Raw genomic sequence first — 25,504 nt, 5'->3', positions numbered from 1 at the left:
TTACAGATTCTTATTTTTGCACTTATCCCCTTACAGGAATTCTCTCTGGAGCCATCTTCAGGCTCTACTTTGTACTGTGCTCAGTCGTGTCCGATTCTTTGCGACCCCAAGGACTGCAGCCCGCCAGGCTCCTCTGTCCCTGGGATCTCCCAGGCAAGGATACTGGAGCAGGTCGCCATTTCCTTCTCCAGAATCTTCCCGACCCAGGGATCAAACCTGCATCTCCTGGGGCTCCTGTATTGACAGGCAGGTTCTTCACCACTGAGCCACTTGGGAAGTTCCTCAGGCTCTACTTTAGCAGAAAATAGGTGATGCTATGACTGGCCTATTTTTGTGCCATGAAACCCACACTCACAAAACAGTCTAATGAAAACTGAGCAGACACTGGGCGTGCGGTTGTTTGCCTGTTGCCTCAATGTCACCAAACACAGTCCACAAGTGTCTGCTTTTCGCAACCACAACCTCCCTCTCCAACCTCAGCATGAAAGCAAGGACAGAAGGTGGAGAGACTGGGCAGAGTGGAAAGGTTAGTGGAGGCGCCCGGGCGCCCTGCTCACCCAGTCCCCCAGGGCCCGCCAGAAGGAACTCCTGTCTCCCGATCCTCTTGACGATGGGCCGCCTCTCCTCGCTGCAGAACGGGAACAGGTCCTGGGCGGCGCCCGTGCTGTAGTTGAGGATGATGTACTGGGTGGTGAGGGCCAGGCACAGGAAGTGGCCGTCCACGGCCACGGCCAGCGGCTGCTCCGGTGTGGACACCTCCCTGACAATCTGCACTCGGTCCTCGTACACCAGGAAGACCTGGATGGTCCTGCGCTTGACTGAGATGATGCACACCTCCACGCAGAAGGGGTCCCCGCTCACCGGGTTCTCATTCAAGGCGAAGGCAGTAGCCCCCTTGATGCGGGCGCCTGAGGGCACGGGCTCCAGGCTTAGCATGTGGACCAGGCTGATGCAGCCGTCGCACAGCACCAGCAGCCGGCTGAGGGCCGACGCGGCCCGCAGCTCGCTCACTGCCTTCTTGAAACCCAGGTGTCTGTGCAGCTGCCTGGTGGCCGTGAACGTGGCTGACCCGCCGGGCAAGGTCTTCTCCTCCAGCAGGAAGTGGTACACGAAGCAGTCGCTGGTGCCCACATAGAGGTTCCGGCCGCAGCACTCCACACACTCCAGCAACCCCCGGTCCCGGTCACTCAGCAGCTGCTCCCGCTCAATGGCGGGGACCAGGGTGAAGGCCTTGGTGCTCATCATGTTGGCGGCGGCTCTGAGGGACAGGAAAGGAAAGGGAGGTTAGAGGAACAAGGGACGGATAGAACCATTTCCGGGCATGACAAATAAAACGTCAATTCCCAGTTGTAACTTCAGAGAAAGGAAATCATTTGACACTTGTGAAAAATACTGAAAGAAAGACTTCTGACTTGGCCTTCTCCCACAGGCAAACAGAGACCCTGGCAGGAGAGCACACATGTGCTTGTAAGTAACTGCCAACTCTCTTCAACAGTCATTCAGCCGCTAAGTCAAGTCTGACTCTCTTTGAACCCAAGGACTGCAGCATGCCAGGCTCCCCTGTCCTCCACTCTCTCTCTGAGTTTGCTCAATCTCATGTTCATTGAGTCGGTGATGCTTTCTAACTATCTCATCCTCTGCTGCCCTCTTCTGTTGCCTTTAATCTTTCCCAGCATCAGGGTCTTTCCCAATGAGTCGGTTCTTCACATCAGGTGGCCAAAGGATTGGAGCTTCAGCAGCAGTCCTTCCAACGGATATTCAACTCTCAACAGAACTGAGATTTATTATATACGGAGTCTCCCTACATTGTTCTTCAGAAACAAACCTCTGGGTAGAAGAAGAGCATGTCTACTCACCCACAGACAACACAAGACAAACATTTTAGAAAAAGACAAAAATGATCACCACAGATGTGCCCCCAAACCCCACCAGCCACCTGACTGGATGTCTAAGTGAATGGTGGGGCACAGCTCCATGGTGGGGTTCACTCCTGCCCCTTGGATCTCACAGGAGTCAGAAGCAGGGACCAAACCCCCAGTTCCCTCGCATTCTTCTCACTGAGGCGTGCGCATTGTCCCAGTACCATGTTTGGCTCCCAGAATCAATCTGTTGGTGTGGAGTGGTAAAGATGTGCCTCGAATCTCCAGGGCTTGTAGGTGGAGGGTTGAGGTACTTAGCAAATTTGTGAGAAGGTCAGTTAATAGATTACTCCCATTGGAAGACACACTGTCCCAAACAGTGTGGGAAGCCTGGGCTTCTTACTTCTTCCTCTGGAAAAGACTCTGGTTTCACAAATTAGAAGCAGCAGAAACAAAGGCACCAGTGCAATTCAGTGGGGAAAAATAAAATCATTTCAATCAATGGCTGCTGGAACATGTGGTTAACATTGAAAGTGAAAAGTCAAAGCGTTAGCAGCTCAGTCGGGTTTGACTCTGCGACCCAATATACTGTAGCCCGATAGGCTCCCCTGTTCATGGAATTCTCCAGGTAAGAATACTGGGGTGGGTAGTCATTCCCTTCTCCAGGGGATCTTCCAATTAACCTCGGTTATCCCTACCTCATATCATCTCCTAATATAAAAATTAATTTGAGATGCATCAAGTTATTTTAAAAACAAAAGCTAAAACTACAAATCTTCTAGAAGAAAAGATAGGAGAACATCTTTGGGATCTTGGGGTACATAAAGATTTTTTAGGTTACGAAAATCACTAACCATAAAAGAGAAAAAGCTGGTAAACAGGATTTTATAGAAATTTAAAAAGTGTGTCCACTGAAAGACATCACTAGGGAAATGAATAGGCAAGGCCCAGACTGGGAGAAAAATCTGTGATAGCCATCTCAGACAAAGGGCTCACATTCAGAAGAGAAAACATGATGGTCAACAGCCATGGGGGAGAGATCAACCTGCAGAACCACCTGTAATTGCAAACTGTAGCTACAAGCAGACTTCATCTCATACCCATCAAATGGACAACACCTCCCAAGTCTGATGATGCTGGGGGTTTGCCAGAATCCAGATCCATGGGCATGCCCCTGTTGCTGGTGGAGGCTTCTGGGCTGGCCAGACCATGTGGGTGATGGAGGAAGTCCTTGGCAACTGGGGAGCCAGGGATTCTCCTTTTGGCTTCACTGATGTTCAGCAGGACATGAGCAAGGAAGCTAGCAGCAGTCCTGTTTGCAACTGGGGGGAAATGGAAATGCCACAATAGACGGATGGAGCACCACACAGCAGTGAGGGGATGCACTGCAGCCCACCCATGACTCGGTAAACCTCCCTGGAAAGGAGCTGTGGATGCTATATTCGGCCTGATACTTCAGGCCTTGTAAGATGCAGAAACATGGAAGTCCCAACCAATGTACTATTTAGAGTTGCAGCCCTACATAGTGAGATCATAAAGAAAAGTAAGGGAATAAAGAACAGAAACCCAAGGGGGATAGGATGTGAGTGGGCAGAAGCTGATCTCAAAGGTATTAGTCATGTCTGTTTCCCTGTGCCGAGTTGCTTTTATTGCTACTCTCTACATCTCATGTGAATTGTAAATGTTCTTTTCAATATATAAAATATTAATTTAAAAATATTTATAAAAAATATACTCATTTCCCCAAACCAGCTTACCCTGGAAACATAACAGATACAGAGCCTCGGTTAAATAAGCTTGGTGTGCACGCATGCTCAGTCGTGTCTTTGCAACGCCATGAACTGTAGCCTACCAGGCTCCTCTGTTCATGGGATTTCCCAGGCAAGAGTAGTGCGGTGAGTTGCTATTCCCTTCTCCAGGGGATCTTCCCCACCCAGGGATCAAACCTTCGTCAACTGCATTGCAGGAGGGTTCTTTACTGCTGAACCACTGGGGAAGCCCTTAATAAGCCTGGCAGGAATCATAAAATGCATGTTCCTTGTTTACAATCTCACTTCACGGAAACATTTACAACCCATGTCAATGATTAACTTGTCATTTCTTAGTTCATCTAAATCCAGAGCTTAGTTTATCTGAATCTGTATTTACAAAGTCTGAATATTTCCATACATCCCGGGTTACTGGAAGATGGGGAACAGTCCAGCAGAGTCAGAAGCCCTGCAAGGGGCAGTGTGGGCACCTTTCAGGGCCCCAGCCTTTTACTTCCCAACCTCTGCTCAGCCTCTGCTACCCCAGCCACACAAATGCCTCCATTTCTATCCACAGCCAGCTGGAGCTGCATGCTGTGTTACTCCGGGCCTGGCTTCCCTCTGCATTCTCTCTGAACTAAATCTCACCAAGGCCAGGTTGCATTAAAGGTCACCACTCAAAGAATAAAAACAGAATAAAGGCAATGTCTGAAGTAGATGCAGATGCAGAAACTGGCTAATAGACTCAAGGTCACCCTGGTGGTTCAGTGGCAAAGAATCTGCCTGCCAATGCTGGAGATAGGAGTTCAGTTCCTGGTCTGGGAGGATCCCACATGCCGTGGAGCAACTAAGCCCGTGCGCCACAACTACTGAAGCCTGTGTGCCCCAGAGCCTGTGCTCCACAAGAGAAGCCTCCACCATGAGAACCCCACTTGCCACACTAGAGAAAAGCCCATGCAGCAACAAAGGCCCAGCAGAGCCAAAAATAAAACTATACAGAAAGGAAAAAAAAAATATATATATATATAGAAAGAGAGAGACTCCTGATCTGAGACAGAAATAAATATATCCCAAAATAATGCTATGACAAAGTGCCGTTGATTGAAATGGGATCCTCGCCAATGTTTATTTTTTGGAGGACTTCCCTGGTGGTCCAGTGGTTAAGATCCTGAGCTGTCAACGCAGGGGACACGGGTTTGATCCCTGGCCAGAGAACTAAGATCCCCTGAGAGGTGCAGCCAAAAATAATAGCAATAATTATTTTTCTTGAACCAAAGGACAGTCACCTCCTGTCATACAATGCGCACATGATATGAGAACGGCCTTGAGATGGGCGTGGCGTCCCATGTATCTGCAAAGAATCACACACTCAAGAATTACACCAACCCTTTAAAATGAAACAAACCCTTTAGAGCCCCACACAGCTGTCTGTGCACCGGAGAGGCATCACTTTAGAGGTAAAGACCCATTGATGGGTATCACAGCCCTGTAACAGGAGGCTCTTCCTATGAATCCACTAAAGATGAATTCTTACGTGCATTTTAAAAAGGACCTTCTACCTAAAGTTGGGCTTCCCAGGTGACTCAGTGGTAAAGAACCCACCTGCCAATACAGGAGATGCAAGTTGGATCCCTGGGTTGGGAAGATCCCCTGGAGGAGGAAATGGCAACCTGCTCCAGTATTCTTCCCTGGGAAATCCCATGGACAGAGGAGCCTGGCGGGGTACAGTCCATGGGGTCACACAAGAGTCGGACAGGACTGAGCAACTGAGCACACACGAAAGTGTATGTATACATACACAGATACACCATTTATACACACCACCTGTATACACATACATGCACATAGTGTGTGTCTATATACCTATTCTATGGATCCTATAAGAGCAACAGCAACAGTTACAAGCGAAGTAGGGATCTGGAGAGGGCAGGGTAGGTGGGCCAGGAGCAGGGGTGGGGGGGTAGGAGGGTGGTCTGGGGCTCCAGGGCATTGCCTTTGTAACATCTTCCTCAATCCTGGACTTTCTAACAGCTGTTAAGAATTATTGAGGGCCTTCTGGATGCTAGGCAATTGTCCCCTTTTACATGTTCTTTTTCCTGAATGTTTATTTCCTCAACAAAGCTACCTGACCATCAAGACAAGATCCTGACCTCAAATCACCTGCAAGATTTCACAGCACGCTCAGTGACTCCTCCTGCCCTTCTGCATGAGGCATTTCAGCTCACTCAGGGTAGCCTCAGATTAACTTGCTTCTTCTGCCTTCATTTAGTAGTACAGTGTTTTTTAATAAAGAAAAACGAGTCAGGTTTGCCACAGAAGAGATGAGTTGTAAAGTACGGGCCAAATTATTGGGTAGTCTCCAAACACCTGACCACCACAAATGATTACTTTAATGTATTTCTAATGAGAACTGGGCTCAGGCCAAGATGAAGATGCTTAACCCACTAAGGAAAATTTCCTCGAGTTTTCTTAAAGGATCACATGATCCTTTAGCATGAAGGAATAGCCATAATGTTTTGTGTAAGAACAGAAAGGTTAGCTGCAAATCAGGCCTGGAAAGTTCAGCGTTTTTTAAACACTGATCTCTGTGCTTTTAAAACTTGTCCACCGGATCTGCCTGAAGGAGAAAGGGACCCCAGGCAAACCCCTGTCGCTGGAGGGTTAGGCAGAGGCTGGAGTGTCCTGGGAGCCTGCAGTGGAGGGCAAGCTGCCTCCAGGACCAGAGGGCTGAGGCTCACTGTCGAGTGGAAGAGAAGGGGCAGAGGACGGACCTGCAGGTGAGGGCCACCACACCTGTCCCCCCAGGTCTTTGTAAAATGTGCACAGAAAATGTGCACTCTGGAGTTCAGAGTCCAGGAGGGGTCTAACTGCAGAGGGAGCCCTCACCTGGTTAACAATTACTCAGAGCCGAGCCCACCCACTTCAGAGCCCAGACAGCTCTGGCCCCGTGACTTCTTTCTGTTTACGAACCGTAATTTATCTAGCAGCTACTAAGTGCCAGGCTCTGTGCCACATGCACATTCTCTTTATGCGTTGCATGTATCTTTTCTCATATTTCCCCGGTTTTGATTGAGAAAATTGAGACTCAGAACGTCCAGTGAATGCCCAGGGCTCCCAGTTAGAAGGGGCAGGGTCAGGGTTTGAACCCACAACTCCATCCCTCCACTCCCACCACAGAGCGGCTCTGCCCCTGTTAAGCGAAGAACCCGGCCTGGGAAGGTCATACACCAGACAGGCCGCTTCAGTGACCGCGGAGGCAGCAGGGCTGGCAGAAGTGGAAGGAAAAAGAAAAGGAAGCAGCTGTCCAGCTCTTCCTTCCTATCTGACCATAAGGCTGGAGTTTCCTGCTGACCAACAGAGAAGGGAGGCCAGAGGAGGGCAGTGGGCTCGGTGCCCCCTCCAGCCGTGAGCTCCGGGCCGGGCTGCCGGCTCCCACCGCGATGGACCCTCCACACACGTTCTCCCTGGGTCTCCACCTGCCACCACTGTCCCCACGGCTGCTTGCCCTCCCCGGGCAGTTGCTCAAGGATGGAACCCTGATCCGACAGGTTGGGACCCCTGAACTCAATACAGCCTATGTGCATGAAGAAGAGCTGTGTGAAACCCCATTTCCTGCAGCCAGCTAGGGCCTAGGAGGGGGGTTTGATAGTCACCAAAAGCCTTTGGCGGGAGTGATGGCAGGTGCGAGCAACCAGAGGTGGCAGCTTCTGTCTTGAAAGCCACCTCTTAAAACACAGAAGGCGGGCAGAGGAGAAGCCAAGTTCCATAGCACCTGCGTCCCAGGACAGAACGGCGGCGAGGAATCCCCGCCTCGCATCACACACCCCTGCCCGGTCTCCCAGTTCAGGCCAGACAGTCGGCCCCGACTGTGGCCCGGAATTCGCGCTCTCAAATCCCAGGAGCTCCAGGAAATGTCAACCACAGCGACGAAACGATCGCATGCTCGGGTGGAGGGGCAGGGGGCGCGGGGCGTCGTCCTGCTGGGCTCCTCCCCCCAGAACAGCTCACTCAAACCCGGACGAGGTCTCGGGTCTTCCCAGCCCCGAACACGCGCACGCCGCACACCCGCCGGGTCCCCGCGCCGCGCGCCCACCCCCAGCTCGGCCGCAGTCCCCTCCTCGCCACCTGCCCGCGCGCACCTGCTAGTACCCGTCGCCCCCTAACCCCCTTCCCGCCCCAGCCCCGCCCCTGGGCCCGCTCACCGGCCGCGCTCCGGCCGCTCCGGGCCTCGCGCCCCGGGCCGCGCGCTCCTGAGCCCCGGCTCCGGCCCCGGCTTCGGCTCCGGCCCGGCCCCGCCGCTTCCCGTCACGTGGGTGGCCGGGGCGGGAGCGCCGGTCCCCGTCCGGCCTGCGCCCCGCGTCGGCTGCAGACCCCGCCCTGGGCCGGGCCGCGGGAGGGGGCGCCCCTCCGGCCTCGGATGCCCGGGTTTGGGGGCCCGGAGCGCCTGCCTCGGGGCTCGCGGGGGCGGTGGGCGGGGAGACGCGCAGATCTCCGCGGCGCACGAGCTGAGCCTGCCGGGCCCTGGGCGGGGTCGGTAACGCAGCAAGGCTGCAGCTGCCGGGGCCGCGCTTTCTCCTCCCCCGGGCCTGCTGGACACGCTCGCCGCCCTATTTCTAGCACCGCGACGGCGCTGGGCAGTGTACTTGCTGAACGAACAAGTGAATCCACCCATCCCTCCATCCCGGGAAAGGCTGGACCGCACGGCCACCTGACGTAGTTGGACTGGAGGAGTGAGTGGATGGCGGCTGGTGGCCCCGGTAGGACTGAAATGGACTGGCCGGGTACGAGCCGCCCGCCGCCCGCCCCAGGCCCACAGCTAGCCCCGAGCCCCCGGGGCGGTGAATTCGCAGGGTGTCGTTACTGAAGCAGGGAGTCCTGGACTATTTGCCCACTCTTTCAGGAGCGCCAATCGATAGCTATCCCTTTGGGTCAAACTACAGCGTAGAGTCGTAGGTTAGGATGAATCCATGGGCCTCTCTTCAACATATAGTCAAACTCCAGTTCCACAGAGAAAAAGAAAATTCCCTCTACAGCCGTCAGTGCGCAACTATCAGCATGTAAAAAGCCCAATTTTCTCAATGATTTTCCTGACTTTAAGAGGCCCCCAAGACCTCAGGTTTCCTCCACCCCCTGGAGAATATAAAACAAAGACGTAGTCCCCTATCTAGAGGCAGATACCAGCTACTACTCTGCAGCCTTCTGTTTCAAAGGGAGAAAAACAAATGACCCCCCAAAAAGTCAAGTGAAGCAAATAATCACCAGGAATTAATTTTCTGTGACTTCCTACGCCCATCCCTTCTGGCTACACACGTCCCACCAGCCCCAGACAAGAGTTTCAGTCCTGACCCTGTGGATCCAGCATCACTGGCCCAACCTCCAGGTGGTGAAGGGGTTTCCAGAGTGTACAGCTACCTGAGCTTCAAAGGCAAGTGCAGGTCTGTTGGAGCCAGCTCTCTGGCTCCACCTGAGTTTTCATCCATCTCATTTTGCCCAGGCCCATGGAGAATGTGTGACTCAGCTCATCACTGGCCCACTTGGCCTAGAATCCACTCTGCTTTGTTGTTTCAGGGCTCTGCCATGCCCTGGCATGAGATTAGGTAGAGGTGACACCTACTGACTGCCAGTCAGACACAGGGCTAAGGGGCTTACCGTGGTGGCCTCATTTAAGCAATATCCTTATGAAGTAAGCACTACTGATTTCTACATTGTACACGGGAATTAACAGACACAAAGTGAAGGACTTCCCCTACATCCCACAGAGTAAGAACAGAGCCAGGATAAGAACTCAACACCATGGTGAAATTTTTTATACATAAAATTAGGCTCTGTTGGTTGAAATACTTTATGGAACATTTGTGTTCTGCTTTACACAATCTAGGAGTGAAGATGTGTTAACAAAGAGGAGCAAAAGAAGATAATTCAGAAATAGTTATTTCCTTTTTGAAAAAATTTGTCAGAAGATTCCTAAAATGGCAAACTCTACACGTGCATGTTATTCCATCTACAAACCTTCTTCCTGAAGTTTTTGAGAAGTCTATTAGCTGTATGTAACTAATCCATACACATGCAAAGATCTGCACATGGCTAATTCTATACTCCTTATGTTGTCTTGATTCATCATATTTAAGAATATAAAGTTTTCAAAGGAATTACTAATTAACTTCATGTAAAGATGGAGAAGCTCTATACAGTCAGCAAAAACAAGACCGGGAGCTGACTGTGGCTCAGATCATGAATTCCTTATTGCCAAATTCAGACTTAAATTGAAGAAATTAGGGAAAACCACTAGACCATTCAGGTATGACCTAAATCAAATCCCTTATGATTATACAGTGGAAGTGAGAAATAGATTTAAGGGACTAGATCTGATAAGAGTGCCTGATGAACTATGGACAGAGGTTCGTGACATTGTACAGGAGACAGGGATCAAGACCATCCCCATGGAAAAGAAATGCAAAAAAGCAAAATGGCTGTCTGAGGAGGCCTTACAAATAGCTGTGAAAAGACAAGAAGCAAAAAGCAAAGGAGAAAAGGAAAGATATAAGCATCTGAATGCAGAGTCCCAAAGAATAGCAAGGAGAGATAAGAAAGCCTACCTCAGCGATCAATGCAAAGAAATAGAGGAAAACAACAGAATGGGAAAGACTAGAGATCTCTTCAAGAAAATTAGAGATCCCAAGGGAACATTTCATGCAAAGATGGGCTCAATAAAGGACAGAAATAGTATGGACCTAACAGAAGCAGAAGATATTAAGAAGAGGTGACAAGAATACACAGAAGAACTGTACAAAAAAGAGCTTCATGACCCAGATAATCACGATGGTGTGATCACTCACCTAGAGCCAGACATCCTGGAATGTGAAGTCAAGTGGGCCTTAGAAAGCATCACTACGAACAAAGCTAGTGGAGGTGAAGCTATTTCAAATCCTGAAAGATGATGCTGTGAAAGATTGATGCACTCAATATGCCAGCAAATTTGGAAAACTCAGCAGTGGCCACAGGACTGGAAAAGGTCAGCTTTCATTCCAGTCCCAAAGAAAGGCAATGCCAAAGAATGCTCAAACTACTGTACAATTGCACTCATCTCACACGCTAGTAAAGTAATGCTCAAAATTCTCCAAGCCAGGCTTCAACGCTATGTGAACCGTGAACTTCCAGATGTTCAAGCTGGTTTTAGAAAAGGCAGAGGAACAAGAGATCAAATTGCCAACATCCGCTGGATCATCGAAAAAGCAAGAGAGTTCCAGAAAAACATCTACTTCTGCTTTATTGACTATGCCAAAGCCTTTGACTGTGTGGATCATAATAAACTGTGGAAAATTCTGAAAGAAATGGGAATACCGGACCACCTGACCTGCCTCTTGAGAAATCTGTATGCAGGTCAGGAAGCAACAGTTAGAACTGGACATGGAGCAACAGACTGGTTCCAAATAGGAAAAGGAGTTCATCAAGGCTGTATATTGCCACCCTGCTTATTTAACTTCTATGCAGAGTACATCATGAGAAACACTGGACTGGAAGAAACACAAGCTGGAATCAAGATTGCCAGGAGAAATATCAATAACCTCAGATATGCAGATGACACCACCCTTATGGCAGAAAGTGAAGAGGAACTAAAAAGCCTCTTGATGAAAGTGAAAGAGCAGAGTGAAAAAGTTGGCTTAAAGCTCAACATTCAGAAAACGAAGATCATGGCATCTGGTCCCATCACTTCATGGGAAATAGATGGGGAAACAGTGGAAACAGTGTCAGACTTTATTTTTGGGGACTCCAGAATCACTGCAGATGGTGATTGCAGCCATGAAATTAAGATACTTACTCCTTGGAAGGAAAGTTATGACCAATCTACATAGCACATTCAAAAGCAGAGACATTACTTTGCCAACAAAGGTCTGTCTAATCAAGACTATGGTTTTTCCAGTAGTCATGTATGGATGTGAGAGTTGGACTGTGAAGAAAGCTGAGCACTGAAGAATTGATGCTTTTAGACTGTGGTGTTGGAGAAGACTCTTGAGAGTCCCCTGGACTGCAAGGAGATCCAGCCAGTCCATTCTAAAGGAGATCAGTCCTGGGATTTCTTTGGAAGGAATGATTCTAAAGCTGAAGCTCCAGTACTTTGGCTACTTCATGCGAAGAATTGACTCATTGGAAAAGACTCTGATGTTGGGAGGGATTGGGGGCAGGAGGAGAAGGGGACGACAGAGGATAAGATGGCTGGATGGCATCACCAACTCGATGGACGTCAGTTTGAGTGAACTCCGGGAGTTGGTGATGGACAGGGAGGCCTGGTGAGCTGCAATTCATGGGGTGGCAAAGAGTCGGACACGACTGAGCGATGGAACTGAACTGAACTGAACTGATGATATTTATTTTTGGCTGTGCTGGGTCTTCCTTGCTGCACAAAGGCTTTCTCTGGTTGCAGCAAGCAGAGGTTATTCTCTAGCTGTATGTGAGCTCCTCACTGTGGTGGCTTCTCCTGTGGAGCACCAGCTCTAAGCTCATGGGCTTCGGTAGTTGCAGCACATGGGCTCAGCAGTTGCATCCCATGGGCTCAGTAGTTGCATCCCACAGGCTCTGGAGTGTGGGCTTAGTAGCTGTGGAACAAAGGCTTTAGTCGCTTGCAGCATGTGGCATCTTTCCAGACCAAGGATCAAACCCATGTACTCTGCATTGGCAGACAGATTCCCATCCACTGTACCACCAGGGAAGTAATTATTATCCTTATTAAATATCCTTTTGGTCCATACTAAACAAGTTCTATAGAGTGTGAAAAAGATGGCCTAAAACATTAATGAAGATTAAGCATTGAATAGATACAACTGAATTCTTAGTATTACACTGCTAATAAGAGAAATCAACACCCCAGGTTCTCATTATAGATCTTGTTCATGATTCATTCATTCAGTAGACACTGAATACTTACTAAGCGTATGCACTGTGTTGCTAGGGCCGATGCAGAGGGTCAGGGTGGGGTGGTGGACTATGTTCCAAAGGAGCTCATAACCAGTGAGGTGATGACGCCAAGCAGGGCAGTGTTTGTTGTTTTTCCTCAGCTTTGTTCTTGTCAACTACAGGCCCCAAATAAAAATGTTAATGAAAACCTCACGATCTCTGAGGAAGGGGAAATTCTCATAATAAAACCTGAACATTTGCGGTTACTATATAATACAGATAATACTGTTGTAGCAGGAATGAACTTCAGTCTAGAAACTCAAATGTGGAACAAATGGAACTTTTTTTCTGTAACTGAATTTTATTTCTACTTTAAGCCCCACTTAGCTGCCAGTGACAATAATCTTATCACAGGAGGCCAGCACTCTTCCTCAGGGCTGTGTCTGGTTAGGGAATGTGTAAGGTGCCAGGACAAGGAGAAGCAGGAGATGTCTGGTCCTCAAATCTCTGGTCCCGCACGAATTCAGAGGCGCTCTTTGTCCATTCTGGGGTTTGGTTTTCAGTCTTGTGGTTTAGGTGCTGACAAGCCTGGCTTGAAGCCTCCAATCATGGTGTCTGCCCGGCTTGCAAGTCAGATGCCTGTAGCTTCCTTGCTTCGATGTGGCAGAAGTCTCTTTCAGGTGGCCCTTCTGCCTGTACACGTTCAAAACAGCACCTCAAAAATCGTTAGAAAGGCAAATTATCCCCCGCCCTACTTCTGCACCAGAAACTGATTAAAACACAGCAGACCACCTGTTTTCAAAGGCTCTTCTCTCTAAGGCTCTTCCTAGGATGGAGTGAGGGCAGGCATTACCAAAGACCCTGTCTCTCCTTCCCCTGGAGTGGGGAGGGCGCTGGAACTTTACCAATACTTCCTCCTCTCTGACTCTTGATTTTATTCTTCTGCCCTGGGGACACTCCTATCCTGAAACGTTTGTTTCAGAGGCACCAATAGTTATCTTAAAAGGATTTCGTTTTAACCAGGGAAGTACTTCTAGTTTTAAACTGGAAAATACGAGGAAAAAAATAAAAAGCACAAGTCTTAGCTGCCATAAAACGTTTTTGCTGATGAAGAGCTTGAGACATCAGGTTAAGTCCTGAAAACCACGGCGGGGGGGGGGGGGGGGAACAAGAACCGGTAGTCACATTTCCAGGTAGCTAGAGGTAACAGGCAATGGCACCCCACTCCAGTACTCTTGCCTGGAAAATTCCATGGGCGGAGGAGCCTGGTAGGCTGCAGTCTATGGGGTCGCTAAGAGTCGGACATGACTGAGTGACTTCACTTTCTCTTTTCACCTTCATGCATCGGAGAAGGAAATGGCAACCCACTCCAGTGTTCTTGCCTGGAGAATCCCAGGGACGGGGGAGCCTGGTGGGCTGCCGTCTATGGGGTCGCACAGAGTCGGACATGACTGGAGCGACTTAGCAGTAACAGCAGCAGAGGTAACAGGGGAGGGATTTGCCCTACTTTGGCTCCATCTTCACAACAGTGTGAGGGGCGTTATTCCCATTTCACAACTGGGGAAACTAAACCAACGTGCGTCTGTGTCCCCGGCACTTCTCGGTTGCTCTTTCATGTGTGAGTAGGTTCATTCAGAGTATTATTTCGGGAACAAATACTTGAGTGCCTACTATGTGCCAGGCGCTGGGTTCCAGGGAATTAAAGCCTTTGGCCTTACATCATATTGAAGGAAGATTAGGAAACAAACAATAAAAAAGTTCAAAAAATAAAACCAAGAAGTTTTCATAACACTACTCACCATATTTACACTAACTTCTACCGGCCTCCCTTGCCGTCTTCCCGCGAGGCTGCCCTTGGACTCCCATTGGTTTCTGTCTCTGACGTCATAGGAGGCGCGACCAGGCGCGACCAATCGTGGCTCGTGAACTTCGCCTTTTCCTCTCTTCCTGCCAGACTGGAAACGCCAGTTTCCTCTGCAGGGAGCTCTTTCACTTCTTTATGCCTCCGGGGATATTCCCCGGTTAGAGCCCGCCCAGCATCCTAGCCTTCCCGGAGAGGCGGAGCGCGACGCGCGGCACATACAGAGTGACTACACACCCGAGGCCGCCGCGCCTGCCGTGACGTCACTTCCGGGACGCTTGCTCGCGGGAGACTTGTGGGTAGCCGGCCGGGGTCTCCTGGCGACGACGATGGCGGGGGATGTGGGCGGTCGCAGCTGCACGGATTCGGAGCTGCTGCTGCACCCGGAGCTGCTGTCCCAGGAGTTCCTTCTCCTCACCCTGGAGCAGGTGCGGCGCGCTGCTGCGGGCGGGCCTGCTTCGGGGAGGCGCTGGGACTTGAGCTCGCCCCGAGTAGTCCTCGGCGGCACCCGACACACCCGCCGCCGCCGTGCCAGCCGCCGGATCGAGCCGTTCTCCGCCCCGCGCGGACCGGCCGGGTCTCCGCCCTTGCATGTCGAGAGAGAGACGTCCTCAGAGTTCTAGGGACTCCTGGGAGTTAGGAATACTCTTTTGGGATTCCGATGGCTCGGAAAGGGGAGTCCAGACGACCCCCGCGGCCTGGGTGTGATCAAGGGCCTGCCAAGAGGGGCTGGGGAAGGTCGTGGAAGAATGGGAACAAGGGGTGGCGGTCCCCGGCTGCCAGCCTGGAGGGCATCGGAGAAGTCGTCCGTTCTCCACACTCACTGAGTTCAAAGATGGGGAAACTGAGCCCCAGACAGGTGGAGTGACTTCTGTGTTCACACCGCCGTTAGATGGTGCCCCCGGAGAACTCAGGGCTCCTGGCTCTCAAAGCAGCGTTTGCTCTTTTTCAGCTGTTGTGGCCTCTGATAGCAGACGAAAGATAAAAAAAAAAAAAAAAAAAAAAAAAGTGTTGAGTTTTGTCGTACTCTAGAGCACCGGGAACTGTGTTCAGTATTGTGCAGCAGCCTGGATGGGAGGGGGGTTTGGGGGAGAATGGATCTGTGTATATGTACGGCTGGGTCCCTTTGCTGTCCACCTGAAACTATCACAATATTGTTAATCGTCCAGTATAAAAAAGTTTTTTTTTTTAAGTGATGAGTTTTGTTTAAAGTGGTGGAGAATTGCTGAAAACTTTGGGGGGTTTTAAGTGGCATGTTTTGTTATTTTCCTTTTGTTTTTCCCCTCAATACTCTTTCTCTGGTTTCTTCAAACCCGGCCCTCTCACCTCCCACCCCCAACCCCGCACCTCGGTAGAATTTTTTAGAGATATCAATTACCTTTTTTCCCTGTGGTTGTGAAACTTTTTAGGTCCCTCACAGTCACCCCAGCATGTGTGAAAACACAGACTGCTGGGTTCAATGCACAAAGTTTCTGGTTCAGTAATTTTAAAGTGTGGCCTGAGGAGTGCCATTTTTAACAGGTTCTTGCAGCTGGTCCAGAGATCAGTTTGAGAATCGTTTTGAGGTCTGGATGGTGAGCTCAGGTTTAATATAGTTTCCCAAGAAGGGAAACTTGGGGAAGAACATAGGGGGTGAGACCTCCAACCCGCCCATCTGCTCATGACAGTAGCTCTCTAGATACCTTTCTGACAGGATGGAGTAACTGTTATCATTGCTTGCTTGCTTTTGTCTGGTCTCCCCAGACAGTTCCCAGTTTGCAGTTGCATTCATAGGTTAAGATGCTGCTACTGGAAATGGCCTTTATGCCTCCTGTGTGGGTTGAGCAGCGTGGACTGCTGTCCTTCCACACTGAGAACACATGACCATTGTCTTTAGGATGAAGCTGGACAGAAAACTTGAAGAGCTTAGCCTTTCTATAGTACCGCTTCTTGCAGCAGCATACAGAATGTTAGGCACGTGTCCAAACATGAAAGTGGCTTTATACTTGTTATCTCAGCACTCATGTCTTACCCTGTTTGATAGGTGCTTAAAATGAAGGCTGTTGTTTTGAAATTACTTTTGCTTCCTTTTGCACAGAAGAACATAACTGTTGAAAATGACATGAGAGTAAACAAAGACAGCCTGACCGACCTTTATGTTCAGCATGCAATACCACTGCCTCAGAGGGATTTGCCAAAGAGTAGATGGGGGAAAATGATGGAAAAGAAGAGAGAACAACACGAGATAAAAAAGGAGACAAAAAGGTACTTTTTCTGTGGTTCTGGTTATTGTTTTATATGCCTGAACAATCTTGCTTTTCTTTTTCCCCAGGTGAATTTAGGTAAAAAAATACTTGCTCAGCTACTGTTTATTGAGTATAGGCATTGTGCTGTAGTGTAAATAAAACTGACCAAACTCCTTGCTCAAATTTGAATTGGGAGAAACACAGTAAAAAAGTTAAGTCAAATGCAGGCCACGCTGCAGTGTGGTAAATGCGAAGGAGAACAGTGACATGGGAAGAGGGATGACAGCTGTGGGTGAAGTGCCCAGGGACAGCCGCGCTGAGAGGTGACATTTCAGTGGAGAGACCTGTGGAAAGTAGGGGGTGAGCCAGGCTCTGGGCGAACACGAGCGCCAGGCCAGGGGTGTGTCCGCACGATGGCCGGAGCAGCCTGGAGGCAGGCGGGGCCAGGCAGGGAAGGCGGCGCAGAGGCTGAGCGCGGGAGGACCTGGGCTGCCCTGAGATGAGCAGCCACCGCAGGATTTCCAGCAGAGAGATAATACCGCCTGATGCACATGTTAAGAGGTTTACTCTTGGCTGCTATACCGAGACGTGGTTTAAGGTTGGGGGAGGGTGGCGGAACCAGGCCGGGCGTTGTTCTGTACTCCTGGCAGTGGACAGTGGCGATTCTGGGGGAGGTACTGGACTTGGTCAGAAACATTTGGGGTCTGGTTGTGTTTTGGAGGCAGAGCCCACAAGATTTATTAAAGTAGGAGGGAAAAATGGAGTCAGATAAGGCCATGAGGTCTGTGAAAAGAACAGAAATAAAGAGATGGTTGTATCACTTCCATAAACCCCAGAAAATTTTAAATTCCAGAAAAATGTTCGTCAAACCACAAGCAGATAAATTTCCTTTTGTACATTTAATTAGTCAGCATAGTTAGTTAGGACGAAGTATCTTAAGATCTCTAAGTGGCCTAATTAATTATTTTCCTGTGTCTATTTCATTACATTGGGTGCTATTGATTAATCACTGAATATTTTTTTTAGAGCCTCACTGTCCTTGGCAGTGCAGACAGTGGGAGAAGATGGAATGAGAGGGCTGCAGAAGGAGCACCTTAGCTCTGAGTTAGTGGTTTTAACCTCTAGTGACGAAGAAAGATTCCTGACTGACGGGTGATTGTTTCCCACTTCCGAGAATAGTGGGAGAACACCCCACCTGTGTCATCTGTGTATAGTCTTTTGGCGAGCAGGTGTGTGCAGTCTCGGTGTTGATCGGAACACAGTCAGCTCAGGATGAGCGTGTTTCTTACAGGCTCCCGAGGCGGTGCTGATGCTGCTGGTCCCTGGGAGGACTCTCAGTAGCAGAGCGGAAGTGTTTTTCCTGATAACTGGTTGTTCAAGTTCTTTTAACATGTCTAACTGAAAGTGCCCCCCCACCCCATCCCGGCCAAGACGTTTGTTTCACTTGAGGTCTAATTAATACTGAACAAATGAATGCTTTTATTATTTATACTTACAATTAAGAGTGGAAATTAGGTTTTCAGAAACTGAATGTGAAGACTTGGCAGTTACAAACTTAAAATTATATAAATGTTACAGTTAGTTTAGAAAATGCCTGGACTTAAGGACTTTTAATGAGTGGGGTCAGATGTCCTGTCAATTCCTTGGTGTAAGCTGCCAGTATGGTGGTTTAGTGTAGTTTTGTAGTTTGTTAGCCTTTCTAAATAATCAGTGATACATGGGCAGGATAACTCTGTCAACAGGATGGTAATTTTTAAAAGTTAAAATTTTTTGTTGTTGTTCAGTCAATGAGTTATATCCAAGTCTCTGTCCATGGACTGTAGTACACCAGGCTTCCCTGTCCTTCACCATCTCCCTGAGTTTGCTCAAACTCATGTCCATTGAGTCAGTGATATCATCCAACCATCTCATCCTCTGTTGTCCCCTTCTCCTGTCCCTAATCTTTCCCAGCATCAGGGTCTTTTCCAGTGAGTCAGTTCTTTACATGAGGTGGCTAAAGTATTAAAGCTTCAGCTTTGGCATCAGTCCTTCCAATGAATATTCCGGGTTGATTTCCTTTAGGATTGACTGGTTTGATCTCCTTGCTATCCAAGGGACTCTCACGAGTTCTCCAGCATCACAGTTCGAAAGCATCAGTTCTTCAGCACTCAGCCTTATTTATGGTCCACTTCTCACACTGGTACATGACTACTGGAAAAACCATAGTTTTGACTTATAGGGACCTTTGTTGGCAAAGTGATGTCTCTGCTTTTTAATATGCTGCCTAGCTTTGTCATAGCTTTTCTTCCAAGGAGCGAGAGTCTTTCAATTTCCTGGCTGCAGTTACCATCCATAGTGATTTTGGAGCCCAAGAAAATAGTCTATCACTGTTTCCATTGTTTCCCTATCTCTTTGCTACGAAGTGATGGGACTGGATGCCATGATCTTAGTTTTGTGAATGTTGAGTTTTAAGCCAGCTTTTTCACTCTCCTCTTTCACTTTGATCAAGAGGCTTTTTAGTTCCTCTTCACTTTCTGCCATAAGGGTGGTGTCATCTGCATATCTGAGGTTGTTGATGTTTCTCCCGGCAATCTTGACTCCAGCTTGTGAGTCATCCAGCCTGGCATTTCGCATGTTGTACTCTGCATACAAGTTAAATAAGCAGGGTGACAATATACAGCCTTGATGTACTCCTTTCCCAGTTTTGAACCAGTTGATTATTTCATATCCGGTTCTAACTGTTGCTTCTTGTCTTTTATACAGGTTTCTTAGGAGACGGGTAAGGTGGTGTGGTATTCTGATCTTTTGAAGAGTTTTCCACAGTTTGTTGTGATCCACACAGTCAAAGACTTTAGCTTCGTCAGTGAAGCAGAAATAGATGTTTTTTGGAATTCCTTTGCTTTTACTATGATCCAGTGAATGTTGGCAGTTTGATCTCTGGCTCCTCTGCGTTTTCTAAATCCATCTTGTACATCTGGAAGTTCTTAGTTCATGTATTGTTGAAACCTATCTTGAAGGATTTTGAGCACTACCTTGCTAGCATGTGAAATGAGTGCAATTGTGCGGTCGTTTGAACATTCTTTGCCTTTCTTTGGGATTGGAATGAAAACTGACCTTTTCCAGTCTTGTGGCCACTGCTGAGTTTTCCAAATTTGCTGGCATATTGAGTGCAGCACTTTCAAAGCACTATCTTTTAGGCTTTGACACAGCTCAACTGAAATTCCGTCACCTCCACTAGCTTTGTTCGTATAATGCTTCATAAGGCCCACTTGAAGTTTTAGGGTTAGTTGATGGATTGATGCTCTAAAAATAACTATGTCTTCTGTATACATGAAAGATAACTAAATTTTTGTTGATAAATTTTGTAAAGTTCAAAGCAGCAGAAAGTTATTTCATTTAGGGTAAACATAGAAAACTTCATTTCCAGTAGTCCTACTTAGATTAGGCAAATCTTTTTTGATCATTTTAGCTTTGAGTTCCAGGGAACTGGTTTGCCATTCAGAGAGTACTTTTCATGAATACATCTCTGATTTCAGGAGTAGCCCTGCAGATGGGTTGCGGAAAAGACCCCTCATTGTGTTTGACGGAAGTTCAACAAGTACAAGCATAAAAGTGAAGAAGACGGAGAACGGGGATAATGACCGGCTCAGGCCCCCGCCCCAGGCGAGCGCTACCAGTAATACCTTTAGAAAATCGTCAGATTCTTCCTCGAGTGTTTCACCCCTAGTTTTGTCTTCCAATTTGCCTACGAACAATAAAATGGAACACGGTAATAATGACACTAAGCAGAACCATGACTTAACACATAGGAAAAGTCCCTTGGGCCCTGTGAGGTCGCCGCCTTTGTCGCCTGTGGGAGCCACTCCCGTGAAGTTAAAGCGAGCTGCTCCCAAGGAGGAGGCCGAGGCCTCGGTGAGTGCTGCCTCGCGGTGCGTGCCAGCTGCATGCCTGGGGTCCGTTCTGCAGAGGTGTCTCGTTTCTACGTCTCATTCCCTGTGTGTGGCCCTGGGATCCATGATAAGCTAATGTCTTTTAAAGTGCACTCAGTTTATTTCTGCTTAAAACATGTAAAGGGAGTGCCTTTTGGGCACTTTTCCTAGATTGTGCTCTTAGAACTAAAGGAGAGAAGTAGTCCTGTGTTAGCAAGACTCAGAATGTTAACTCGGTTGGGCAGGGTTACACATTTATTAAACGGCATTGTAGATATTGACCTTGAATTGGTCTGTTTTGCACTTACCTTAAAATCACACCAGAGTCTTTAGGGTTTACCAGTTGCCTCTCCCTCCCGCCTCACATGCACCTGTCTTTAGGAGGATGGAGGTGGTTTGGGAGACGCTGCTCTGTTAGGCTCCACTAGACTTACTGTCTGAATGCTTGCATTTCAAATGGCAGATCTGTAGAGTTGCCAGAATATATTGAGTTTAATTATGAGATTTTACATACATATATATGTGCAGTTTTATAGCTTTCACTCCTTGTCTTAGTTCATTCAGGCCGATATTAACCACAGACGCCGCTGACTGGGTGGCTCCAACAGTAAACGTTCGTTTCCTGCAGCCCTGGAGACTGGGGCCCACAGTCAAGGCAGACTCAGCGTCTGGTCAGGGCCCACTTCCTGGTTCAGAGTCAGCCGCTCCCTCTGCGTCCTCTCCTGGCAGAAGGGGCAGGATGCTCTCTGGGGTCTGTTTTATGGGGGCAGGCACTCATCCCCTTCATGACCTAACTGCCTCCCAGAGGCCCCCCTCCAGCACCGCCACCTTGTGGGTCAGGATTCAGCACAGGGAGTTTGAGGGACAAAGGTATTCAGTCCACAGCATTCCTGTATATTCTTCAGCTTTGTTATCATCTTCATGTTCTATGTCAAAGAGATCAAGACTGACTAGTTGAGACCTAAATAGCAGACCCCGGAGAGAGAGCTGCAGTGACCTGACCAGCCCACAATTCTCGTTTCAGTTCATTGTTCAGACTTCTTTCAGCTGCCCCCTGTGGTGGGTACAGTAGGTCTTCCCATTTCACAGATGAGGAAGAAGCCGCCTCAATAATTTAAACAAACTAGGGCTCCAGTCTGTAGTTGAGTTCAGGTCTGCTTGACCCCAGCACACGCGCTTCTGATGACGCCACGCTGCTTCTGTCCTCAGTCACTGCTGGGGGCGTGGGGGGAGAGGAGAGGTGGGACTGTGAGGGAGGCCCTTGAATATTATGGTCAGTGAGCACTGAGGATTTTTTTTTCCCCCAAGCTCTTGGAAAGCACTTTTCTACTCAGAAAACTTTTATTCTTTGAGAGATGTGACTTTTCTTTTAAATCTTGTACTCAGATCATAGACTGTGAGGTTGGGGTGCGATGGGCCCCGCAGGGAGGAAGCAGGTCTGGAATGGCTGTCATTCTCATCTCTGAGTGTAACTGGGGGCGCTTCCAAAAAACCCCGCTGGGGTCAGGGTCGCGTTCCAGCACTTCCTGAGGGTGTTGGTTGAGTTGGCTCTGGGGTGAGGTCCAAGCCTGGGCATGTTGTCTGTGCCCCGGGCCAGTCTGTCCAGCAGACATCTGAGAACCGCAGCTGTGAACACAGGACTGGGGGCTGGCCTTCTTTCCTGCTGCCTCCAGTTCCTCCACCAGGCGGCAGCAGTGCGCCACCATTCCTGTGTCAGCGGTCAGTCTTGGTGTAAAATATGCCTTTGGGTTATCCTTCGACATTTGTGCAAGTGTGCACTGACTTCTGCTCCTGTGTTTTCAGATTAACCTGAAACCCCCAGAAGCCAAGAGGAAGATACAACATGTGACATGGCCGTGAAGGAAAGTTTCCAAAAATGTAAATATAACTGTAACTGTAGTTTTTCAAGCAAGTTCACATATATTGACAGTATTTACAGAGATCTTGATTATTGTGGAATTTTCTTAAGAGGTTTAAATTAGGTTCAAAAAAAATAAAGTCCTTTTCTTTCCCTTTCTCCCTCCTTTCCTTCCTGTGGGGGGGCGGGGGTGGAAATCTTGCCTTTCATTCTCTGATTAGGAAGGAATTTCTTTTTAAACAAGTGGTGTAGTAAAGTCATTTATATTGGCCCTAGTCACATAATTAGCTGCAAGTCTGGTATAAAATATTTGTTGAATTTTAAGAATTATGCTCAATTGTCTGTTTTGGTCTTTGGGTAAATTTGAGGGTTTTTTTAAACTCAAATACATTAGAAATTCATGATTTTTATTTCTTTTCCCAAGCAAAAGAATATAGCAGTTCATCACAGTGTTTTAGTGAGTACTGCCAGAGTCCTCTTCAGGGTTCCCCATGGAGAGCATGTTTGCAGTGCTGCCAGCTACCTGCTCAGAACGTTCAGAGGACACTGCTGTCCTTGACGCCCATGTTGCCTCTTTGCATAGAAGCCAAAAGGGAGCCCAGTGCTGTTTCTGCTCCTTCTTCCCTTTAATTGTGAGTTGATTTTTGGAGAGTAAACTGCCCAGGCCTTGGATGCTCCTGCCACGTAGTCATGGCAGCTCTGACCTCCCTCTCAGTCAGGAATCACTCCTTCCTGGGAGCGTAATCTTTTCCAAGTGAAGCTGGCTTTAAGCTCTTGAGGGGAGTGATCCTGTTGGAGGTGGTATCTGATGGCAGGAGACTCGGGGGATAGGAAGAGAGGGTAGAAGGCCAGAGCCTGAGGATCCAGGAAGCCATGTGCAGTTGGCAGGAGAGAGGCCGCTGAGTCTGGGGGTTGCTCAGAGCAGCGCGGGGCAGTGGGGGTACTGCGGAGGCACCAGAGGTTTCATGGTGTGTGAAGTGGTGTCACTCCAGTCCACTAGCAGAAGTCATTGGGGAGACACGCTAGCCTCGTGCTCATGAGTTCCCAGGTCCGTGTTCTGCCGTGTGTTTCTGACCAAGGTCAAGGGCACTTCACATTCTTCCCTCCTATGAGTGACCCTCAGATTGGAGTTTTCCTTCCTAGAGCAGTTCATCCCTTTGTTGATTTGTTAAAACAAGCATTTTAGCTCTGAATCGCCTTACAAAACATTCATTCAGCCTTGAAGATAGGTACTATACCCAAACTTTAACCCTACAGTTTTCAGCCTTTCTGCCTTTATCTAGACTATAAATCCGTACACATAAGACAAAACTGACAGACACTAGTGCTGTGTCAGTTGTTAATGTTACGGTAAATTGTTAAACATGCTTTGTTATCTGCAGGGCTGACATCTGGGTATGTTAAAGGACAACCATAATCCTACACATACTGTGTGTAAAGGGAGATTTTGCAAGTGCAGATTTTAGGGTAGAATGGCAGATTGTATTTTATGTTCTGCTGTCTCCTCTTCCATTTGCATCTGTCTCCTAGTTAAGAGAGAGTTAGCTGTTGACAGTTTTACGTCAGTGGAAACTTGTTTTTAGTTACTCAATAAAAATAATTTTTAATTTGTATATTTAACTTACAGAGTAGGTTGGTAATAACAGCTGAACTGTGTAACATTGTTGCTTCAAATTGAAGTTTATATTACGAACATTCAGCGTCAGTGCTCATATAGCAGCATATTATTGAGCCGTTTTGAGTTTGAAGAGTGGAGAAGCCTCAGCCAAGTACTGTGGGTCACGTTTGCCAAATCCGAGCACAGAGTGGACACGGCTCCGTGGGCGATGACAGCGGTCCCAGGTCACTTTATGGGCTTGTCTCCAGGCCTTGACCTGAGCGGCACTCATGTGGACCGCCCCTTGGTCCTTGACAGGGGCCATCTGGTAGCTTGGATGAAGTGAGTGAAGGGTGGGTGGTCAAGTCAGGTGGCTCCCGATGTAGGCACATGTCTACTTCCTAGGCACGTGGGCTCCTATGCCTCTCCCTCTTTGCTCCCGGTTTTCCTTTTTCATACTCTCCTCTCCCACAGTTCTACTTTCTCTGCTCCTTCTCCTTCACCCTATAGATCCTGAACTCCAGGCTTACATTTATTTGCAAGTCAGATTGCTTGGCCCGCTGATCACTGAGGCCAGAGCTAGGTGAGCCCTGTCCTCCTTGCGGACCAGACGCTGGTGCAGGGGTCCGAGAGGGTCTGTCGCCCAGTGGCCGAGGAGGCGGGCAGTTCACCAGAATCTCTTTGGGCAGCGACCAGGCACTTTGCAAATACCACTACGAGGCCATCATATCTCTGCTAGTATTAAAATTCTTCAGAATTGTAATTCTTATTTGAAACAGCATTTTGGTTGACTTAAGTTTTGAGAGATGATTCTAAAACTGATCTAGAGACTCATTCAATAGCAACGACCTTCTAAAAACTTGGATTAAGTGAAACTGCCTGTAGGTGAAGTCATAGGTCTGTGAGACATCCTTCCTCTGTGGGTTGCTGTGGAGCTTGTCATCCTTAGAGCCTCCGGAATGGCCATGTTTTAAGTGTTCTCTTTTATTACATGCTGGTTTTGTAATTCGGTACAGAGAGTTTACAGAGAGTTTAACCTTGTAATATACATTTTTGTATGTCAACAGTCTTTTAAGTAGCCTTATCCTTATTTAAATAAAATGAGTAAAATTACTGAGTAGGTCTGTCATTCATAACAAAAATAAAATGTAAAAACATGTAGTGATTTGATTTTTTTTTTTGCTGTATAGAAACTTGTTTATTCCTTATAGTACAACGTTCTGTACCTGGATCGACTTCTCAGTAGTCTAGCCATCCTGGGCCTGCGTGAGGGCTGAGTGGGGGTCCTTGGGCTACCCACTGGTGGCCCTGTTCTTCCAGGGACGGAGCCACCAGCCCCCATGGTCCTCGGTCAGCTGTCCTGGCAAATGTGGACTCAGCAGAGGCTCAGCTGAGTGGGATTTGTTTCTGGAGTAATCTTGAAAAAGTTATCTCTTATTTTTTTACTGATGTTTTACTGTTGGAAATTGAAGCTCTAAATTAACTAAGGAATTTGGAAAAGCCTCAGGTGACTTTCTACCTTGAACTTAAACGTAGATCTTTTGTTTGGACAGAAG

General features: G+C 48.2%; 2 protein-coding genes across 2 annotated transcripts in view; one reads left to right on the top strand and one right to left on the bottom strand.

Annotated features, from left to right (window-relative positions):
* The window catches only part of TGFBRAP1 (transforming growth factor beta receptor associated protein 1), a 38,664-nt gene extending 25,915 nt beyond the window's left edge, over nucleotides 1-12,749 (bottom strand). Inside the window, exons 1-2 of the mRNA XM_070379860.1 lie at nucleotides 7,810-12,749; nucleotides 558-1,258 (exon numbers count right to left, since the gene is read on the bottom strand). Coding sequence (XP_070235961.1) covers nucleotides 558-1,258; nucleotides 7,810-8,279 — 1,171 coding nt within the window. The 5' untranslated portion in view covers nucleotides 8,280-12,749. The remainder of the gene's footprint in view (nucleotides 1-557; nucleotides 1,259-7,809) is intronic.
* Nucleotides 12,750-14,438: 1,689 nt separating this feature from the next.
* C11H2orf49 (chromosome 11 C2orf49 homolog) lies at nucleotides 14,439-25,062 on the top strand. Its single transcript, XM_005906442.3, has 4 exons — nucleotides 14,439-14,788; nucleotides 16,438-16,604; nucleotides 20,101-20,476; nucleotides 22,297-25,062. Exons 1-4 carry the CDS (start codon nucleotides 14,690-14,692, stop codon nucleotides 22,351-22,353), a joined length of 699 nt encoding a protein of 232 aa, XP_005906504.1. The 5' UTR covers nucleotides 14,439-14,689; the 3' UTR covers nucleotides 22,354-25,062.
* Nucleotides 25,063-25,504: the final 442 nt, after the last annotated feature.

The sequence above is a fragment of the Bos mutus genome, chromosome 11 (genome assembly GCF_027580195.1).
Source record: "Bos mutus isolate GX-2022 chromosome 11, NWIPB_WYAK_1.1, whole genome shotgun sequence".
NCBI lineage: Eukaryota > Metazoa > Chordata > Mammalia > Artiodactyla > Bovidae > Bos > Bos mutus.
This window is presented reverse-complemented; position numbering and strand designations above follow the sequence as displayed.

Bases quoted from the DNA above. Each gene is read 5' to 3' on its own strand.
- C11H2orf49 (XM_005906442.3), top strand. From the start codon at position 14,690: ATGGCGGGGGATGTGGGCGGTCGCAGCTGCACGGATTCGGAGCTGCTG. The intron at 14,789-16,437 runs GTGCGGCGCGCT...CCTTTTGCACAG, and splicing joins TTCTCCTCACCCTGGAGCAG to AAGAACATAACTGTTGAAAA. The intron at 20,477-22,296 runs GTGAGTGCTGCC...CTGTGTTTTCAG, and splicing joins AGGAGGAGGCCGAGGCCTCG to ATTAACCTGAAACCCCCAGA.